At 45.2% G+C, this 16,870-nt stretch overlaps 4 protein-coding genes and 1 pseudogene across 4 annotated transcripts; 4 read left to right on the top strand and 1 right to left on the bottom strand.

The window, feature by feature from the left end:
* On the top strand, positions 1-826 carry LOC111619397. Its single transcript, XM_023361101.1, has one exon. It carries the CDS (start codon positions 66-68, stop codon positions 693-695), a length of 630 nt encoding a protein of 209 aa, XP_023216869.1. The 5' UTR covers positions 1-65; the 3' UTR covers positions 696-826.
* An 11-nt stretch (positions 827-837) lies between these two features.
* On the top strand, positions 838-1,986 carry LOC111619396 (general transcription factor II-I repeat domain-containing protein 2-like). Its single transcript, XM_023361100.1, has one exon. It carries the CDS (start codon positions 989-991, stop codon positions 1,766-1,768), a length of 780 nt encoding a protein of 259 aa, XP_023216868.1. The 5' UTR covers positions 838-988; the 3' UTR covers positions 1,769-1,986.
* Positions 1,987-4,258: 2,272 nt separating this feature from the next.
* On the bottom strand, positions 4,259-4,633 carry LOC111619365. The gene has a single exon (XM_023361073.1). It carries the CDS (start codon positions 4,631-4,633, stop codon positions 4,259-4,261), a length of 375 nt encoding a protein of 124 aa, XP_023216841.1.
* An 850-nt stretch (positions 4,634-5,483) lies between these two features.
* On the top strand, positions 5,484-7,810 carry LOC111619395 (general transcription factor II-I repeat domain-containing protein 2-like). The gene has a single exon (XM_023361099.1). The coding sequence runs from the start codon at positions 5,726-5,728 to the stop codon at positions 7,607-7,609; it is 1,884 nt and encodes a 627-aa protein (XP_023216867.1). The 5' UTR covers positions 5,484-5,725; the 3' UTR covers positions 7,610-7,810.
* A 343-nt stretch (positions 7,811-8,153) lies between these two features.
* On the top strand, positions 8,154-16,439 carry LOC111619393 (annotated as a pseudogene).
* Positions 16,440-16,870: the final 431 nt, after the last annotated feature.

Genomic DNA, 16,870 nt, shown 5'->3' with positions numbered 1-16,870 from the left:
TGGTGCAACAGCTAAATGACGACGATCCAGATCGAAGGTTGCAATTTTGTGAATGGATTCAGGAGATGGTGATACGTAAACCGGGATTTATGGGTAGCATCATTTGGTCGGATGAAGCCCAATTCAAACTTAATGGAACTGTCAATAGGCACAATTGTGTTTACTGGTGTGAAGAAAATCCTCACATTACAATTGAAAAAGCTGTAAATTTGCCTGGTGTAAATGTGTGGTGCGGTTTGTCTTCAAGGGGACTCATTGGACCTTTTCGATTTGAAGGCACTGTAACTGGTATTAATTACCTAACAATGCTTGCTGATTCCATATTTCCTGCCATTCGTGCATTATACGATAATGATGATTTTTATTTTCAACAAGATGGTGCTCCGCCGCACTATCACAGGGACGTACGAGCTTACCTGGATCAAAATTTGCCGGGCCAGTGGATAGGACGCAGGGGGCCAATCGAGTTTCCACCACGCTCTCCAGACCTTACACCACTGGATTTCTTCTTGTGGGGCACAGTAAAAGATGAGGTGTACAAACGTAAACCACGTAACCTAGACATTCTTTGGAATGAGATTCAAGCAGTGTGTAGAGAAATCTCATTGGACGTTTTGATACGATGTACAGAATCTGTGGTGACTCGTACTCAGAATTGTATTGATGCTGCAGGTCACCAATTTGAACAGTATTAACATTTGTTATTTATGTTTCATTTACATTGGACTTTCAGCTTTCTATTTTCCTGAAATTTAACTTTGTAGAACGGTAAATAAATTTTCTATGGAAGTTCAAAGTGTGTATACATTTTTTTGAAGCACCCTGTATAGTGAATTATATCCGAGCACGAGAACTGAACCACAGAAAATTTAAAAGTCTTTTAGAGGAAGTGGATAGTCAATACAATGATGTTCTTTTACATACCTCAGTACGTTGGCTTAGCAGGGGGAAAGTTCTGGAAAAATTTTTTTCTTTGTGAAAAGAAATAATGCTGTTTTTACAGCAAAATAATAAAATATACAGTGAACTGCAAAATAATGAATGGTGGTGTATTGTAGCGTTTCTGTGCGACATTACAGAGAAGCTGAACAGTCTCAATACTGGTTTGCAGGGTAAAAATAAAATAATTTCACAGATGGCAAATAAAATATTTGCCTTCGAAGAAAAATTAAACATTTATTACCAAGAAATACAGAACAAAATACTGCGAAATTTTCCAACCATGACAAACGCTAAGCAGGACGGTATTAATATTTCTCCAGAAAACTATACAATTTTTTCAAATTATTTAACTGCGTTATCTGAGGAATTTAAACATAGATTTCATGATCTAAGGAAAATAAAAAATATCCTGTTGCTCATTGAAAATCCCTGGCACTTGGAACCGGCAATAATATCAGAATTGGCTGATATATTTGCATGTAATTACGCAGAGCTATTTGACGAATTTATTGAGATGAAGAACAATACACACCTGGAAGCTATTTTTAAAGAAAAAAGAGCGGAAAATAATTACGTTGACTTCTGGAAAGTAGTGCCCGAACAATATAAGACTGTAAAAAAATGTGCTCAAATTTTACTTACGTTGTTCGCATCAATGTATCTATGTGAAACGTCATATTCAAAAATGAAATATGCAAAGAACATATATAGAAACCGGCTTACTGATTCACACCTGGATGCCGTTTTACAAGTAGCATGCAGCAGTTACAAGCCTGATTTAAATGAAATTGTGAAAAAATGTTCGCAATATCAACAGTCACACTAAATTTCTAGGGTAAGTGAAAAATTATGTAAGTTTTTTATTATAATTGTTATGTTGCGGCCCGCGTGTAATAGCTATCATGTGTATGTGGACCGAGAAAAAAAAAGGTTGAGTATGGTGGAGCTATACCCTCACAATGCAGTCAAGAAAAGCACATCTTGTCTGACGTGTCTGCCCGGTCTGCATCGATCGGTTGACTCCAAGCCGAGGTCAAGAATGACTCAACGACCAGCCGATTGACTCAAACGGAGCCTGATTTGAGCCNCCAGGGTTTCCCAAGAGCTATACCCTCACAATGCAGTCAAGAAGAGCACATCTTGCCTGACATGTCTGCCTGGTCTGCATCGATCAGTTGACTCCAAACCGAGGTCAAAAATGACTCAACAACCAGCCGATTGACTCAAATGGAGCCTGATTTGAGCCTCCCGTTTATCCGAAGCAGGGGCCAAAGCAGTGTGTTGGGGACGTTATGTTGCCCCTCAACTACCAGGATCCCCCTTTCCGGCATACGGGACACCACGCACGGCAAACACGTGGGTGGGCGTTCAGATCCCAGGGATGGTAAAGAGGAGTTTCTGGGAGGTCCCCTCACCATGGACAGGAACCCACATCGAGGGGGAATGAGGAGTGAAAGTTTAAGTATTGTTTTTTACTTCGAGCTTTATAATCTTGGAAATTTCTAGTAAACATTACATTGCTGGATGAAAAAGAAAACGTTTCACCCAACAAATTGGCAATACCCTGTATATCGCTGATTATTTTGCCATTATTTTCCAGCATGGACAGAGAGTGTGAAGCATATTTTCCATTAATTTTATGGATTTTATCCCAGACTGCTTTTGAGCTAGTGGAAGATGTTATACTAGAGACATACTTCCGCCAAGAATCCCTTTGGCTTTGTCTTCTAATTCTTCTGGCATTTGCATTTGCTTTTTTAAAAGCAACCAAATTTCTTGCAGTGGGGTATCTTCTGAAAATACCACATGCTTTCTTTTGGGCTTTAAACGCTGCCTCACAATTCTGGTTCCACCATGGTTTAGGATGTTTTGGATATATAGTTGATGTCTTCCCCATTGTTTTTTCAGCTGCCTGAATAATACTGGAAGTGACAACTTCAACTGCGTCATTGATATCAACAATATTCACCATATCCTCCGTGATGTTGGCCATAGAGAAAAAAAGAGGCCAATCAGCTGTTTCCAATTTCCAGCGTGGTAAACGGGCTGTTACACAGCTATCTCTGCCTCGATATTTTAGAAATATTGGGAAGTGGTCACTGGAAAGTGGATTTGATCCAACCTCCCATGTAAATGCTGAAAATAGGTTGGGAATGGCTAATGAAAGATCAATGGCAGTGAAAGTTCTTGTTAGGGCATGGAAGTATGTCACATCTCCAGTATTAAATAAATACATTTGCTGATTACCTATGAGTCGTTAAATGGCTCTGCCTCGACGATTAATGTCAGGACTGCCCCACATAGGATTATGGCCATTAAAATCACCTAGTAAAAGAAACGGAGTAGGCAACTTTTCAACTATAGCATCCAATTCATCCTCATTCACTCTGACATCTGATGGCAAGTATATAGAACAAACTGTGACAGTTACTCCAATTGAAATTCTGACTGCCACAGCTTGCAAATCAGTTGTTATTTGTATCGGCAAGGATGGGATGTGATTTGAAACGACAATAGCCACACCTCCACTGGCACGGTTGTGACTATCATCATCCTTGCGGTAGAGATCGAATCCTTTTAAAAAAATATTTTTTCCAGGTTTTAGATGTGTTTCCTGAAGTGCCACACAGAGAGGTGAGGTATATAATGTCAAGTGTTTAATGTCAGAGAAGTTGTTGCGGAAACCACGACATTTCCATTGGATTATTTTATAATCCATTGTGTGTTTGAGGCAGCAGTCTTCGCAAAAGTGTCCCTCTTCAATTTAACTGAGGATTTTCCTTTTGAAGGGGAGGGTGATTGGGTCCCCTCCATATTATTTTCTTCATCAGAAATATCAGAGAACTCGCTCATGGATTAAGTCTCTGATCTGTTTGATTTAGAGAGGGCTGCTTTCAATTTTTGTTTGTTCAGTGGGTTCTTATTTGCCTTTTTAGAACCCACATTTCTGGTTGTTACCCCTGTTTTAGTTACAAGAATTTTGGTCTTTGTGTTTGCCGTTTCTTCTGCTTGTGTAGGTGGGATCAGTAGACATTTTGCATGGCGAGTAAGAGATTCACTTGGTGATACAGAAATATCTGTTTGAACTCCATATGTTTTTGTAGATTTCAAAACAGAAGCAAATGTTTTTTGTTTTAATGTTGTAGTTTGAGAGACCATGCGGCGGGCTTCTGGTTATGGTACATTATTTGTGATTTTTACTCGTTGAATCTCCTTTTCTCTCTGCCATGCAGGGCATTTCCTTGAGTATGCAGGATGGGCATCTTTACAATTCACACAGCATGGAGTATTGGTGCACTCGGTACTCTCGTGACCTTCAGTTCCACACTGTGTGCATGTGCTTTTTCCCACAGCACATGCACACAGTGTGGAAATGTCCAAATCGCTGGCATTTGAAACAACACAGCGGATTCGGAACATATGGACGAAGTGGGCAGCGCAGATAACCTGCTGTGATAGCAGATGGCAAAGTTGGTTTGTTAAAGGTTAAAATTAAGTGTTTAGCAGGAATTAACTTGCCATCTCGACAAATGAAGATGCGTCGGACAGCAGTAACACCTTGATCTGAAAGACCAATCTGAATATCTGATTCATCCTCAGACATGAGATCAATTTCAGATATCACACCACGTGAAGAGTTCAAACTTGTATGTGGTGTGATGGTGACTTGTATGTCTCCTAGAGACTTCATTCTCAAAAGTTTTTCTGACTGTTGAGGTAAGGATGTTTCCACAAGTAGATCTCCTGACCTCGATTTTTGGATTTTTTTAAGGTGCCCAATGGTCGGCTCAAAAAGTTTCTGGATTAAAAAAGGAGAGCGTTTAGACAAAGGTGTTTCTCCTGTAGCATGAACATAAGGTAGGTTGGTTGATTGGAGGAAGTGACCTCCTTTGGTGGCAGTACACAATGGTAGATGTTTTAGATTTTGAAGAATCCATATTTAGAGATAATTATTCAGCACCTGGTGACCCCACCCACCATGGGGCCCAACAAGGGGATGCCGTCACATGGGAGAGTCCCATAGACCATCACACCAGTGTTTCCCAGGAGCTATACCCCCCATACTCAACCTGCGGCCCGCTGACCTTTTGTGAGTGGCCCGGACGTAAATAATGCAGTAAAAATATGAATTTTGAAATTTTCGTGGCAAAAAATAGATTTGGTCATGCCGCCCACACCGCTAAGTGCTTTTTGTCTATAGAAAGTTGTCGCCGGATGTCCGAGCATTGTGAACACGTGGTGGCCATCAGGGGGCGATCCGCAAGAGACGGTAAAAGTAGAGCTAGACTTAGTAATTTATAGAGACCCCGTAGCGCCTACACGCGATACCCGTCCCGTGTTGTTCCCGAATATTTTCGTGTTGACCTCATTTGTCGAACCCGAATTTATTCATTTCTGCACCGGAACGTTTTTGATACTAGATGTCGCTATGCGTCATAATTTTTATATTAAAACGAACTTTAGAAATAATTTTTTGTTTTTATATTTATTAATATATCTATTTTGTTTGTGAAAAATAAAACAAGTAATTTCGGATGATAAAATAGCCACGATTATTAAAAAAAAAAAAAACGTGTAATTTTCGACGAAAATTCAACATGGCGTCAAGAATTTAAACATCGAATAGGTTAAAGTCGTAAGTCATAACTTGTTTGTTTTGCTTGTGTTCTGTGGCTCTGTAATTGTTAAAGTACCTTAAGAGTTATAATTGAGTAAACAATAAATCACATTGAATTAGAGACCATTTTATTTGAGAAATTGTAATTTATAATTATTATCAACCATGTCAGGAGTGTCTTCCAAACACAAACGAAAAATGTCTGACGAAAATAGAATGTTTCAAGACGAATGGGAAGCTGACTATTTTGTAGTGCAAAACAAACACGGTTTTGCAACTTGTTTGATTTGTCGTGAAAGTGTTATATTAAAAAAATATAATATTGCTCGTCATTTTAACACTAAACATAAATCGTTCAATGATACTTTTCCTCCAGGATCTCTCATAAGACACGAGAAATTGGCTATTTTTAAAAAGTCATTGCAAAATCAACAAAATATTATGTCTGTGGCAATAGTACAAGATGCAGCTGTAACGAAAGCATCGTATGAAATTTGTTATATACTTGGTAAACATATGAAACCGTTTACTGATGCTGAAATTGTGAAGGAATGTTTTTTAAGCGCTTCCAATGTACTGTTTGATAAATTCAGTAACAAAAATCAAATAATTTCTGAAATAAAAAAAATCCAGCTTTCAGATTCTACCTGTGTTAGACGTATTGAAGATATTGCGAACCATATTTGTGATAACGTAATTGAAGACTTGAAAAACTGCAAGTTTTTTAGTTTAGCTTTTGACTCTAGCACGGATATTTCAGCGACATCACAATGCTCGGTTTTTGTTAGATATTGTACAGTACAAAATTCAATTTGCGAAGATTTTTTGAAATTCCTTCCAATGAAGGGCCAGACCAGGGGCAAAGATTATCTCGATACTATTTGCAATTTTCTAGAACAGAACAAGATAGATGTAAAAAAATTAATTTGTGTGTGTACCGATGGCTGTCCTTCAATGACTGGATCTGAAAATGGATTTATTTCTCTACTGAAACAGAATTATGATTTGACAAATTTAATAACATTTCACTGCATCATTCATCAGGAAAACTTGGCTTCACGTATTGCTAATCCTAAAGTAGATACTGTGATGAAAACTGTCATAAATATAGTGAATTATATCCGAGCACGAGAACTGAACCACAGAAAATTTAAAAGTCTTTTAGAGGAAGTGGATAGTCAATACAATGATGTTCTTTTACATACCTCAGTACGTTGGCTTAGCAGGGGGAAAGTTCTGGAAAGGTTTTTTTCTTTGCGAAAAGAAATAATGCTGTTTTTACAGCAAAATAATAAAATATACAGTGAACTGCAAAATAATGAATGGTGGTGTATTGTAGCGTTTCTGTGCGACATTACAGAGAAGCTGAACAGTCTCAATACTGGTTTGCAGGGTAAAAATAAAATAATTTCACAGATGGCGAATAAAATATTTGCCTTCGAAGAAAAATTAAACATTTATTACCAAGAAATACAGAACAAAATACTGCGAAATTTTCCAACCATGACAAACGCTAAGCAGGACGGTATTAATATTTCTCCAGAAAACTATACAATTTTTTCAAATTATTTAACTGCGTTATCTGAGGAATTTAAACATAGATTTCATGATCTAAGGAAAATAAAAAATATCCTGTTGCTCATTGAAAATCCCTGGCACTTGGAACCGGCAATAATATCAGAATTGGCTGATATATTTGCATGTAATTACGCAGAGCTATTTGACGAATTTATTGAGATGAAGAACAATACACACCTGGAAGCTATTTTTAAAGAAAAAAGAGCGGAAAATAATTACGTTGACTTCTGGAAAGTAGTGCCCGAACAATATAAGACTGTAAAAAAATGTGCTCAAATTTTACTTACGTTGTTCGCATCAACGTATCTATGTGAAACGTCATATTCAAAAATGAAATATGCAAAGAACATATATAGAAACCGGCTTACTGATTCACACCTGGATGCCGTTTTACGAGTAGCATGCAGCAGTTACAAGCCTGATTTAAATGAAATTGTGAAAAAATGTTCGCAATATCAACAGTCACACTAAATTTCTAGGGTAAGTGAAAAATTATGTAAGTTTTTTATTATAATTGTTATGTTGCGGCCCGCGTGTAATAGCTATCATGTGTATGTGGACCGAGAAAAAAAAAGGTTGAGTATGGTGGAGCTATACCCTCACAATGCAGTCAAGAAAAGCACATCTTGTCTGACGTGTCTGCCCGGTCTGCATCGATCGGTTGACTCCAAGCCGAGGTCAAGAATGACTCAACGACCAGCCGATTGACTCAAACGGAGCCTGATTTGAGCCTCCCGTTTATCCGAAGCAGGGGCCAAAGCAGTGTTGGAAACGTTAACTACCAGGATCCCCCTTTCTGGCATACGGGACACCACGCACTGCAAACGCGTGGGTGGGCGTTCAGATCCCAGGGATGGTAAAGAAGAGTTACTAAACCAACTCTGGGAGGTCCCCTCACCACGGACAGAAACCCACATCGAGGGGCTCGTAGCCTCAAAAATGTTGCGTTTTTTGTAAGCATTATGTCTCACTAGACAGTTGTGAAAGTCTCAGTCATATCCATCATATGGTTTAATTTTTATTGTCAATTTTAGCAAGAAACTTTTGTTTATTTAGAAAAATAGAAAAAAGTGAGTTTCGAGCAATGATTAAACACTTATATTTAAAAGGCTTAACACCAAAAGAGATCAAAGCTGAGTTGGATGAAGTTCATGACACATCTGCTCCAGTGTTTGCAACTATTTACAATTGGGTAAATGAGTTCACACGTGGTCATACATCCACAAAAGATGAACATCGTTCCGGACGTCCAGTGGAAGTAACTATACCCCCCAAAATGATTGACAAAATCCACGATATGCTTTTGAGTGATCAACGAATCAAAGTGCATGAAATAGTTGAGGCCACAGGCATATCACAAGGTAGTGTTTTCAATTTTGCACGAAAAATTGGGTGTGAAAAAACTCTCGGCAAGATGGGTGCCGTGTTTGCTCTCAGTGGAGAATAAACGTAATCGTGTGGTCAACTCTAAGGCTATTTTGGCACTTTTTTTTGTCGCAATCCTGACTAGTTTCTGCATCCCCCCCGGGTAGGGAACCGAGCCTGGACGTGGCGGGGGGCCAGGCGGCGAGAGACAACGGGTAATGGGTCCCGAAAGACTCGTATTGATCTCGTTCGCTGATGGAGTCTTACGACTCGAGCTGAAGGTTCCAGAAAAGTTATTACATCATAGGCTTTGGGTCTGTGTACCAAGCCTTTATAAAGCTTGCTGTCCGTCAGTCGCCCTACGGTGAGGGGCGACCCCGGCGGGGTTTCGATCTCTCCCTACTCTGGAGCCTATCCCCGTTGGAACGGACGGCTACAAGAGCTGCTTATTGGCATTGTGGCATGCAGACTCACATCAAAACAGAAGGGAGACTGGTGCGATCGAGGCGCGGCGCTATCCCTAATAGTATCGGCTATAAGAGGGCCAAAACGAACCCTCAGTACGTCCGGAGCTGGGGGAAAGTCGCCGTAGCAGTCGCCAATACGGTTCCTAGGAAGGACTCGTTTTCGGACGAGATATGCAGAGTGTAGTCGATTGGGCTTGTCTGATAAAAGTCAGCAACAGCTGATGGAAATTGGTAGCCCTGCCGATGGAAGCGTAGGCACCCGCTGGCCTGCGGTGTGATGGCACTCGACAGGGGCGCTGCTGAAACGTGGTAGGGACTCTCTGCTTCGGCAAACAGTCCTGAGTCCCCCTACTCGCGACGGTTAAATCGTCCGCTTGTAGCGTGATGCACATTGTACTTTGGGCCGATGGGTCATATCCCTGATATTACACATAGGAGCACACAGTGGACGCCGAAACTTCCGGATTCAAATCCCGTGTCGGCACAGAGACCGGGGGCCATGGACTTGACAATCCGTACCCCCTGGAATCTGAGACACACAAAGCGAACTTCCGCACTCACCCCGGTGGCGAGGGGCCAGTGTTTTAAACGCAAAGGTGGTCGAATGCAGTCGATACGCCTTCGCCCGTGATAACGCAAATCACGTAAAGCTCCTTCTGTCCGGTGAAAGAAGAACCAGCGTCCCAGGAGGAAGACTGGGCTTTGCACACCCAGTGCTGGCCTGGGGGCCACGGCCTGCATGCCGAAGCCAGTGGGGCGAGGAGTAGCACTCCCGCAGCCAAAGCCTCGCCGGTAGCCAGGAGGGTAGCGCCTACAGTGGCTTGTAGGACCCTACTAGCTGGTATCTATCCTGACGGGCAGTCGGCAGAGCCGCTCCTCGAACATAGGGCCAACTTCCTTATGACCTTGGGGGGAGCGGTGCTTAAAGGCCTGACGATGCGTTGGATGGCCGTACATGGTCCCAGAGGACTGGAAACGGGAAGATCGTCTCCTAGTAGTGATGATGGGGCGGCCCAAGCCGAGCAACCAGCCGGGCTGGGGTGACCTTGGGTAGGAGGCCATTTAAATGGGTAGCTGTCCCGGCAGCGGGCTAAGCAGTGACGACCCGGCAATAAGAGGGCCAAAATGAGCCCTCAGTAAGCCCGAAGTCAGAGCTGGCTCTTAAACGCATACTTTGATTCCCGAATGGATTCAGGGCACCCGTGAAAGGTCGGGATCACCCCAATCCCCAATTTTTCTCTCTTTACTAATGATGACAATGGATGTGCTAAGCGTGTTTCGTTGGCTAACTCGCCGTGTGCAAGCGACAAGGAAGTACTTATCCCCGACAGCCAGCCGGATGTCAACGCTGTGGTAAAAGAGGGAGTAGAGGCCACCCGGAAGGACGCTCGCGTTTCCGGAAATGGCCAGGGAGAGGTGAAGGCGCCGCCTAAGCCGAAAGGCAAAAAGGCCGCCAAAAGTAGCAAATGTAACGAGGCCGCGTCAAGCGACCACCCAGAGCGGAAGACTGAGCGCGACTCGTCCGTAGACTCTGGGGAAGAGACGGTGTTCGACACTGCCTCTGACACCGACCAAGGAGAGTGGAAGAAGCCTTCCACCTCCAGAGGTCAAAGGACCCGACGACGAGCTCAAAGGGCCGACGCTTCCAATAAAGGGAAGGCCGCCAAGAAGGCGCCAACCACCATTGCTAAGAAGGGGACGACAACCTCTTCCAAGCAAAGCAGGGCAGATCCCACCCTGCATAATCAAACGTCTGAAACAGCTGAAGAAGCTCCCGCTCCTCCCCCACAGGAGAGCAGGAGGGTAGAGCTGGACCGCGTCCATGAGGAGCTGACCAGGCTTCTCGGACGAACGGATAACCGCTGTCAGAAGACGGTGTGTGCCAGCATATTCCATCTCTTCAGCAAGGCTGTGGTTGTTTTAAATGCCCAGGAGGTCGAGATTGCCTCCCTCCGGGCAGAGAATAGGACGCTGAGGGCGGCTCACATTTGTAGCAAGCCGCTTGAACCTCAAGTCGTACCCACTAGCAACATGAAAGCTGCTGCGTGTAAAAAGACTTACGCAGCAGCCATACGTGTGGTGCCTAACCAAGAAGGCCCACCTACCAAAAATCCGATGGCTAGTGCAGTGCAAAAGACCGAGCATTCGCTCTTGGTTTTCCAAAAAGACAACACTAAGAGCAGCGATGAAGTTAAAACACTGCTCCAAAAGCATATCAACCCCTTTAAACTGGGTATTGGGGTTCGTAATGTCCGTAGAATACGGAACAATGGAGTTCTTGTTGAGGTACGAAAGCCACAAGAGCTCCGGAAACTTACACAGGAATTGACGGATGGACCAGCTGCGCTGAAGGAGGCGGTCTCTTGCAGGCTGCCCCAGAAGCGTAGGCCGATGGTCATTATTTTCGACGTCTCGCCGGACGTCACCCGCGAAGGTCTCGCGGAAACCCTCGCCAAACAAAATGGCATACGGCTGCAGCCAGGCGCATTGCAGCCGAGGTTCCCTCTAAAAGGGAAAGGGGGGCTCGTGAACTGGGTTCTCGAGGCCTCCCAAGAGGTGTTCCGCACTCTCCTGCAGAAGGAGAGAGTCCACTTGGGCTGAACCCGCAACCGGGTTAGGGAATATATGGCTTGTACCCGGTGCTACCGCTGCTATGCCTTCGGGCATGTGGCTAAGAGTTGCCCCTCGGCAACTTAGAAGTGTAGCAAATGTGCCGATGATCATTCTTACAAGGAATGTAAGGCACCCAGGCCGAAGTGCATCAACTGCACTAAGGCCACCCGTAAGTTCGGCCTTCAGCTCGATCCCACACACTCTTCAATGAGTGCGAGCTGCCCGTGTTACCTGCGGGAACTCGAGCGAGTTAAGGCTCAGACAGATTATGGTCAGTAAAAGTGCGACATAGCTTTCAATCCAATTACACACTTGGATACAGTGAGTCATGCAGTTTAACGCTGAAAAGTGCCGCGCTGCTATCGCCCAACTACGGGTGGAAGTAGCGGAGCGGGAGGTGGACATCATCCTGCTCCAGGAACCATATCTTGTACACGGAAAGGTTAGTGGCTTATCACTACAATGGAGCGTCTTTGCCGAAGAAGGTGACGAGTGTAGAACTGCCGTCATCGTCACACGGCGAGAGATCGAAGCGTATGCTATCTGTGCATCGCGACTCATGGTAGCCGTTGAAATACGACTGCCCACCTATAATTGGGTCGCGGTCTCCTGCTACTCTCCACCATCTAGCCCTATTCGAGGTCCTCGAGAAGAGGACCTCGAAAGGGTTGTCCTGCCCCACGACCGCGTTGTCTTGGCTGGTGACTTCAACGCCAAGCACCAGTTGTGGGGCTCCCCGACGGACGATCTGCCCGGGAGAATCTTGAAGGAGGTGGTAGAGGGATGGGGGATGCACGTTCTCAACAACCCGTTGGGGATAGCGACCTATTCCTCACCAACCGGAGAAAGCTGGATAGACCTCACCATCTGCACGGGCGCTATGCTGAGATCCGTTGATCAGTGGGAAACGGTGGAGGCAGAAAGCTGTAGCGACCATCGCTTTGTCACTTACCAGGTGACGGGCGGCCGGCCCACTCAGCCGGACGGTTGCTATAAGCTGACCATCCAAAACCACGACCGCTTTAGCAAATGCCTCGAAGAAAAGACAGCAGTACTCGTATCGCAAGTTGCTAAGGTTGAGAGTGTCGAGGATCTGGAAGTGGCCGTGGCAGACATCACCAACACAGTAAGAGCAGTGGCGGATCGCACGCTCCTGCGGAGGAGGCCCACCACACACCAGTCAGTTCCCTGGTGAACCCAGGAACTGAGTGTCCTACGAAAGTGCACAAGGGCGCTCCGCCGACGCTTTCAACGATGCAGTGACCAAGACCTCCGGCAGACTAGGAAACTGGAGTTCCAGAGAGCCAATGCCGAGTACAAGTACAAGATGAATAGTGCAAAACAAGCCTCGTGGCTCAAGTTCTGTGAGGAGTTTAGTGCAGAGAATCCTTTCCACTTGCCCTACAAGCTGGTGGTGGGGAAGGCCAAGAGGAGTACAGTCTTGGGACCTGTCAGGAAACCAGATGGGACCACAACCTCCAGTCAGGAGGAGACTGTGGTTACGCTGCTCCGCTCTCTCTTCCCAGGAGATGAGCAGCATGATGATACTGAGGAACAGAGGAGGCTTCGCCGGGAAGTGGAGCTACCCATTCCTGAGGCCGAGATGACCGTGCCGGTGTCCAACTCTGAGGTTGCCCACACTATCAGCAACCTAAGGAAGAGGAAGGCACCTGGTGTTGATGGGATCACGGCCGAAATGGTACAGGTTCTTTATCAGGTTCAACCGGACCTGCTCCGTGTCATTTATCAGAAGTGTCTGCTCCTGGGCCACTTCCCAGTAGAGTGGAAACGGGCGCGACTTGTGTTAATACATAAGAACAGGCGCCCGAAGGACGAACCAAAGTCATATAGACCTATTAGCCTATTGCCAGTCCTGGGGAAAGTATTAGACAGAATCCTCTCAGACCGGGTCTTTTACCATCTCAAACATAAAGGGCTTCTACACCCACAACAATATGGATTCCGCCCGGACACGTTGACCTGCAGAGCACTACATCGTGCGGTTGATCTGATTCGTCAGAACCACCAGCAGGGCCTCCACACATCGCTCGTTTCGATGGATGTCGTGGGGGCATTCGACAATGTCTGGTGGCCCTCCATCGTGGATGAGTTGCGGAGAGCGAACCTGCCCTCCACCCTTTTCTGTACTGTAAGGAGTTTCCTTCGCGAACGCGAAGTGATCTACATCACTCCAACGACCAGGTATGTTAGGAAGCTGGAGAGGGGATGTCCCCAGGGGTCATGCATAAGACCCCTCCTTTGGAACGTCCTTGCCGACACGGCACTGAGACTCGCCATGCCAGACGATGTCCAGCTGCAGGCCTATGCGGATGATCTGTTAATAGTAGTTGCCGGCACCAATCGGCGCGAGATGGAGCGCCAAGGCAACGAAGCCATAGAACGGCTCACTTGCTGGGGACAGTCCCACAAACTGACCTTCAGCCCCGAGAAATCGGAGGCCCTGACGGTGGCCCGTAACGGTATTCTGGCACGTCAGCCAATCTACCAAATAAGGGGTAACCCCATCAGAAGGGTAAGTGAACTTAAGTACCTAGGTGTCATTATTGACCAATCCCTTTGTTGAACGCCACACCTCAGGTTTGTCCGAGACAAGATGAACCGAGCGATAGCGGGACTATCGCGATTGGCCAGGCAAGAGTACGGCATAGGCGGTGAAGCAATCCGGACTATCTACAAGATGGCTCTGGAGTGCATGATCTGCTATGCTTGCGGTATCTAGTGGAAGGAGTCTGCCAACGTGAAGCAAAGTAGAACCCTACTTACAATTCAAAGGCCCGCCGCCCTACGGGTCACACATGCCTACAGAACGGTATCCACTGACGCGGCCCTAGCCCTGGCAGGGTTTCTTCTGCTGCCCCTGGTAGTCAGCCAGGAGGCGGCGTTCTTTAGGATCGCGGTGGAGGGCATACAGGCAAAGCACTGCAACCAGATGTACCCAGCGATGAAACATGTCAGGCAGACATATGGAGTACCCATCCAAGCCTAAGGGTGGGCATCGACTGGGAGGTCGATGAACCGACTCTAAGCGGTATCGAAATATATACCGATGGTTCCAAAGACGGCAGCCAAGTGGGCGCAGCCTACTGCGTTTACCATGACGGGTTTTTAGTGTACAGTTCGTCAGTCAGACTGAACGAGGAAGCGACCGTGTTTCAAGCCGAACTGGTGGCTCTTTCAAGAGCGTCCCAGTGGATCCTACTCCATCCAGGTCCCGAGGCAGTCACGGTGTACTCTGATAGCCAGTTGTCACTTCAGGTGTTACGTGATGGATACCACAGAGACTTATTGGTACACGAGATCAGAGGTAGGGTACTGAGGGCGAGGCACATGCGACAAGTTGACCTGAGATGGGTATGCAGCCACATCGGTATCCGGGGCAACGAATGTGCCCATCACATGGCCAAGGAGGCGGCCAAGGGCCCATTTGTAACGGAGAAGGTAGAACCTCCGGCTAGTTACTTAAAAGGTACTCTACTGCATCGATCGATGACATACTGGCAAGAGCGCTGGAACCTCAGTACAGTAGGTCAACCTACGCCTTCGTGCCTGAAGTTGGCCTAACTCCGATCAGTTGTAATTGGAGACTGACCCAAATCCTTAAGGGACACGGGAAGTTTCCCCGTTACATGGCCAGATTTGGTCGAAGTAACGGTTGCTGCTCCTGTGGGTGCCCGCGCAGCGACGTGAGGCACTACATACTTGAGTGCCCCCTGACGGAGAGCGTCCGAAGGGGGGGGGCCAGTCATATCGACTGGACCCAGCCCGATGACCAAGTATTTAGATCGCTTGCAGCAAGTAAAGGAGACTTTGAAACTTTAAGGAATATGATGGATATTATTCTAGGTCAACATGACCTTTAGTCCAGTTCCACTGGACAGGGCCTCCCCTTACAGGGAAGGGAGGCCCCGCTGCCCGTTCTTTCAGTACCTCTCTATTGCAGAGTTCTCTTATGTGCAGTTACAATGCACCAAAACGCATGTCCGTAAGAGGGCTATGCTCGAGTAGCAAGGAAGGCAAGGATGGCAAGGAAAGCGATGAAAGTCGATAGTCCTAGGACTACTCTGACCCGAGCAAGAGCCAGAGCCAAAGCCCAAGCACTTCTCTCGAGCTGACTTTTGCGTCTAAGCGCCCGGTGCCCACCGGACGATGGACAGGCCGATGATTAAGACATCGTCTCCTAGTTTCTCTGTAGTGCCATTTGGCGGAGCAGAGGCCATAACTTAGAGTTGATTAGATGAGTTTCTGCATTGATACAAAACTGTGGACGAAACATGGATACACTATTATACTCCAGAGACCAAAGAACAGTCAAAGCAGTGGGGTTTTTGAAGGCGAAAGGGCTCCAAAGAAGGCGAAGACAGTGAAATCGACCGGGAAGTTGATGGCCACAGTTTTTTGGGATACATGCGGAATCATCTACACCGATTAATTGGAAAAAGGAAAAACAATAACTGGAGAGTATTATGCATCATTATTGCACCGGTTGAGTGAAGAAATCAAAGAAAAACGTCCTCATTTGAAATAGAAAAAGATCCTTTTCCATCAAGACAATGCACAGGTGCACACCTGTGCAGTTTCGATGGCCAAAATCACAGAATTAAAGTTTGAATTATTACCACATCCACCGTATTTGGCCCCCAGTGACCTTTTTTTTATTTCCCAACTTATAAAAATGGCTTGATGGACAACAATTCACATCAAACGAGATGGTCATCGCCCAAACAAATGCCTATTTTGAGAACCTTCCGAAATCTTACATTTTACATGGCTTAAAAAAGTTGGAGAAATGCTTGGAAAAGTGTATAGAGCTTAAAGGAGATGATGTTGAAAAATAAAAAAAAATCTACCTAAAATAATTTGTTTTTCTATCTTTTTCTAAGGACTTATTGAATGACCCTCGTATCTTGACAGCTCACTTCTCATGATCCACTAGAAATAAAACTTAGTGTTATGATTACATAATCTTGTATTAAACTCTTAATTTATGTTGTTCTTTTGAATTAAAATTTCTTGGACATGATAAGACAAGAACTGGAAGCAATTCTCATCTCACAACAGTACAGTTTTTATACCTGTACAGATTGATGACTGTCAGTTTGGTTCATCCTCCCAAATGAGCATCAGTTAAAACTGATCCTAGACCTTCCCTTATTACTTTAAAACTCTTCAGAGTCATAAAAGATTTAGGGAAATTCAAGAACTGAAAAAACAATTACAAAATTTGCTTTGTAATCAAAGCCTGCCCTATGGAGATCATATTGATAGT

The sequence above is a fragment of the Centruroides sculpturatus genome, unplaced genomic scaffold, assembly GCF_000671375.1.
Source record: "Centruroides sculpturatus isolate CEXI.00-Female unplaced genomic scaffold, Cexi_2.0 scaffold174, whole genome shotgun sequence".
Taxonomy (NCBI): Eukaryota; Metazoa; Arthropoda; class Arachnida; order Scorpiones; family Buthidae; genus Centruroides; species Centruroides sculpturatus.
This window is presented reverse-complemented; position numbering and strand designations above follow the sequence as displayed.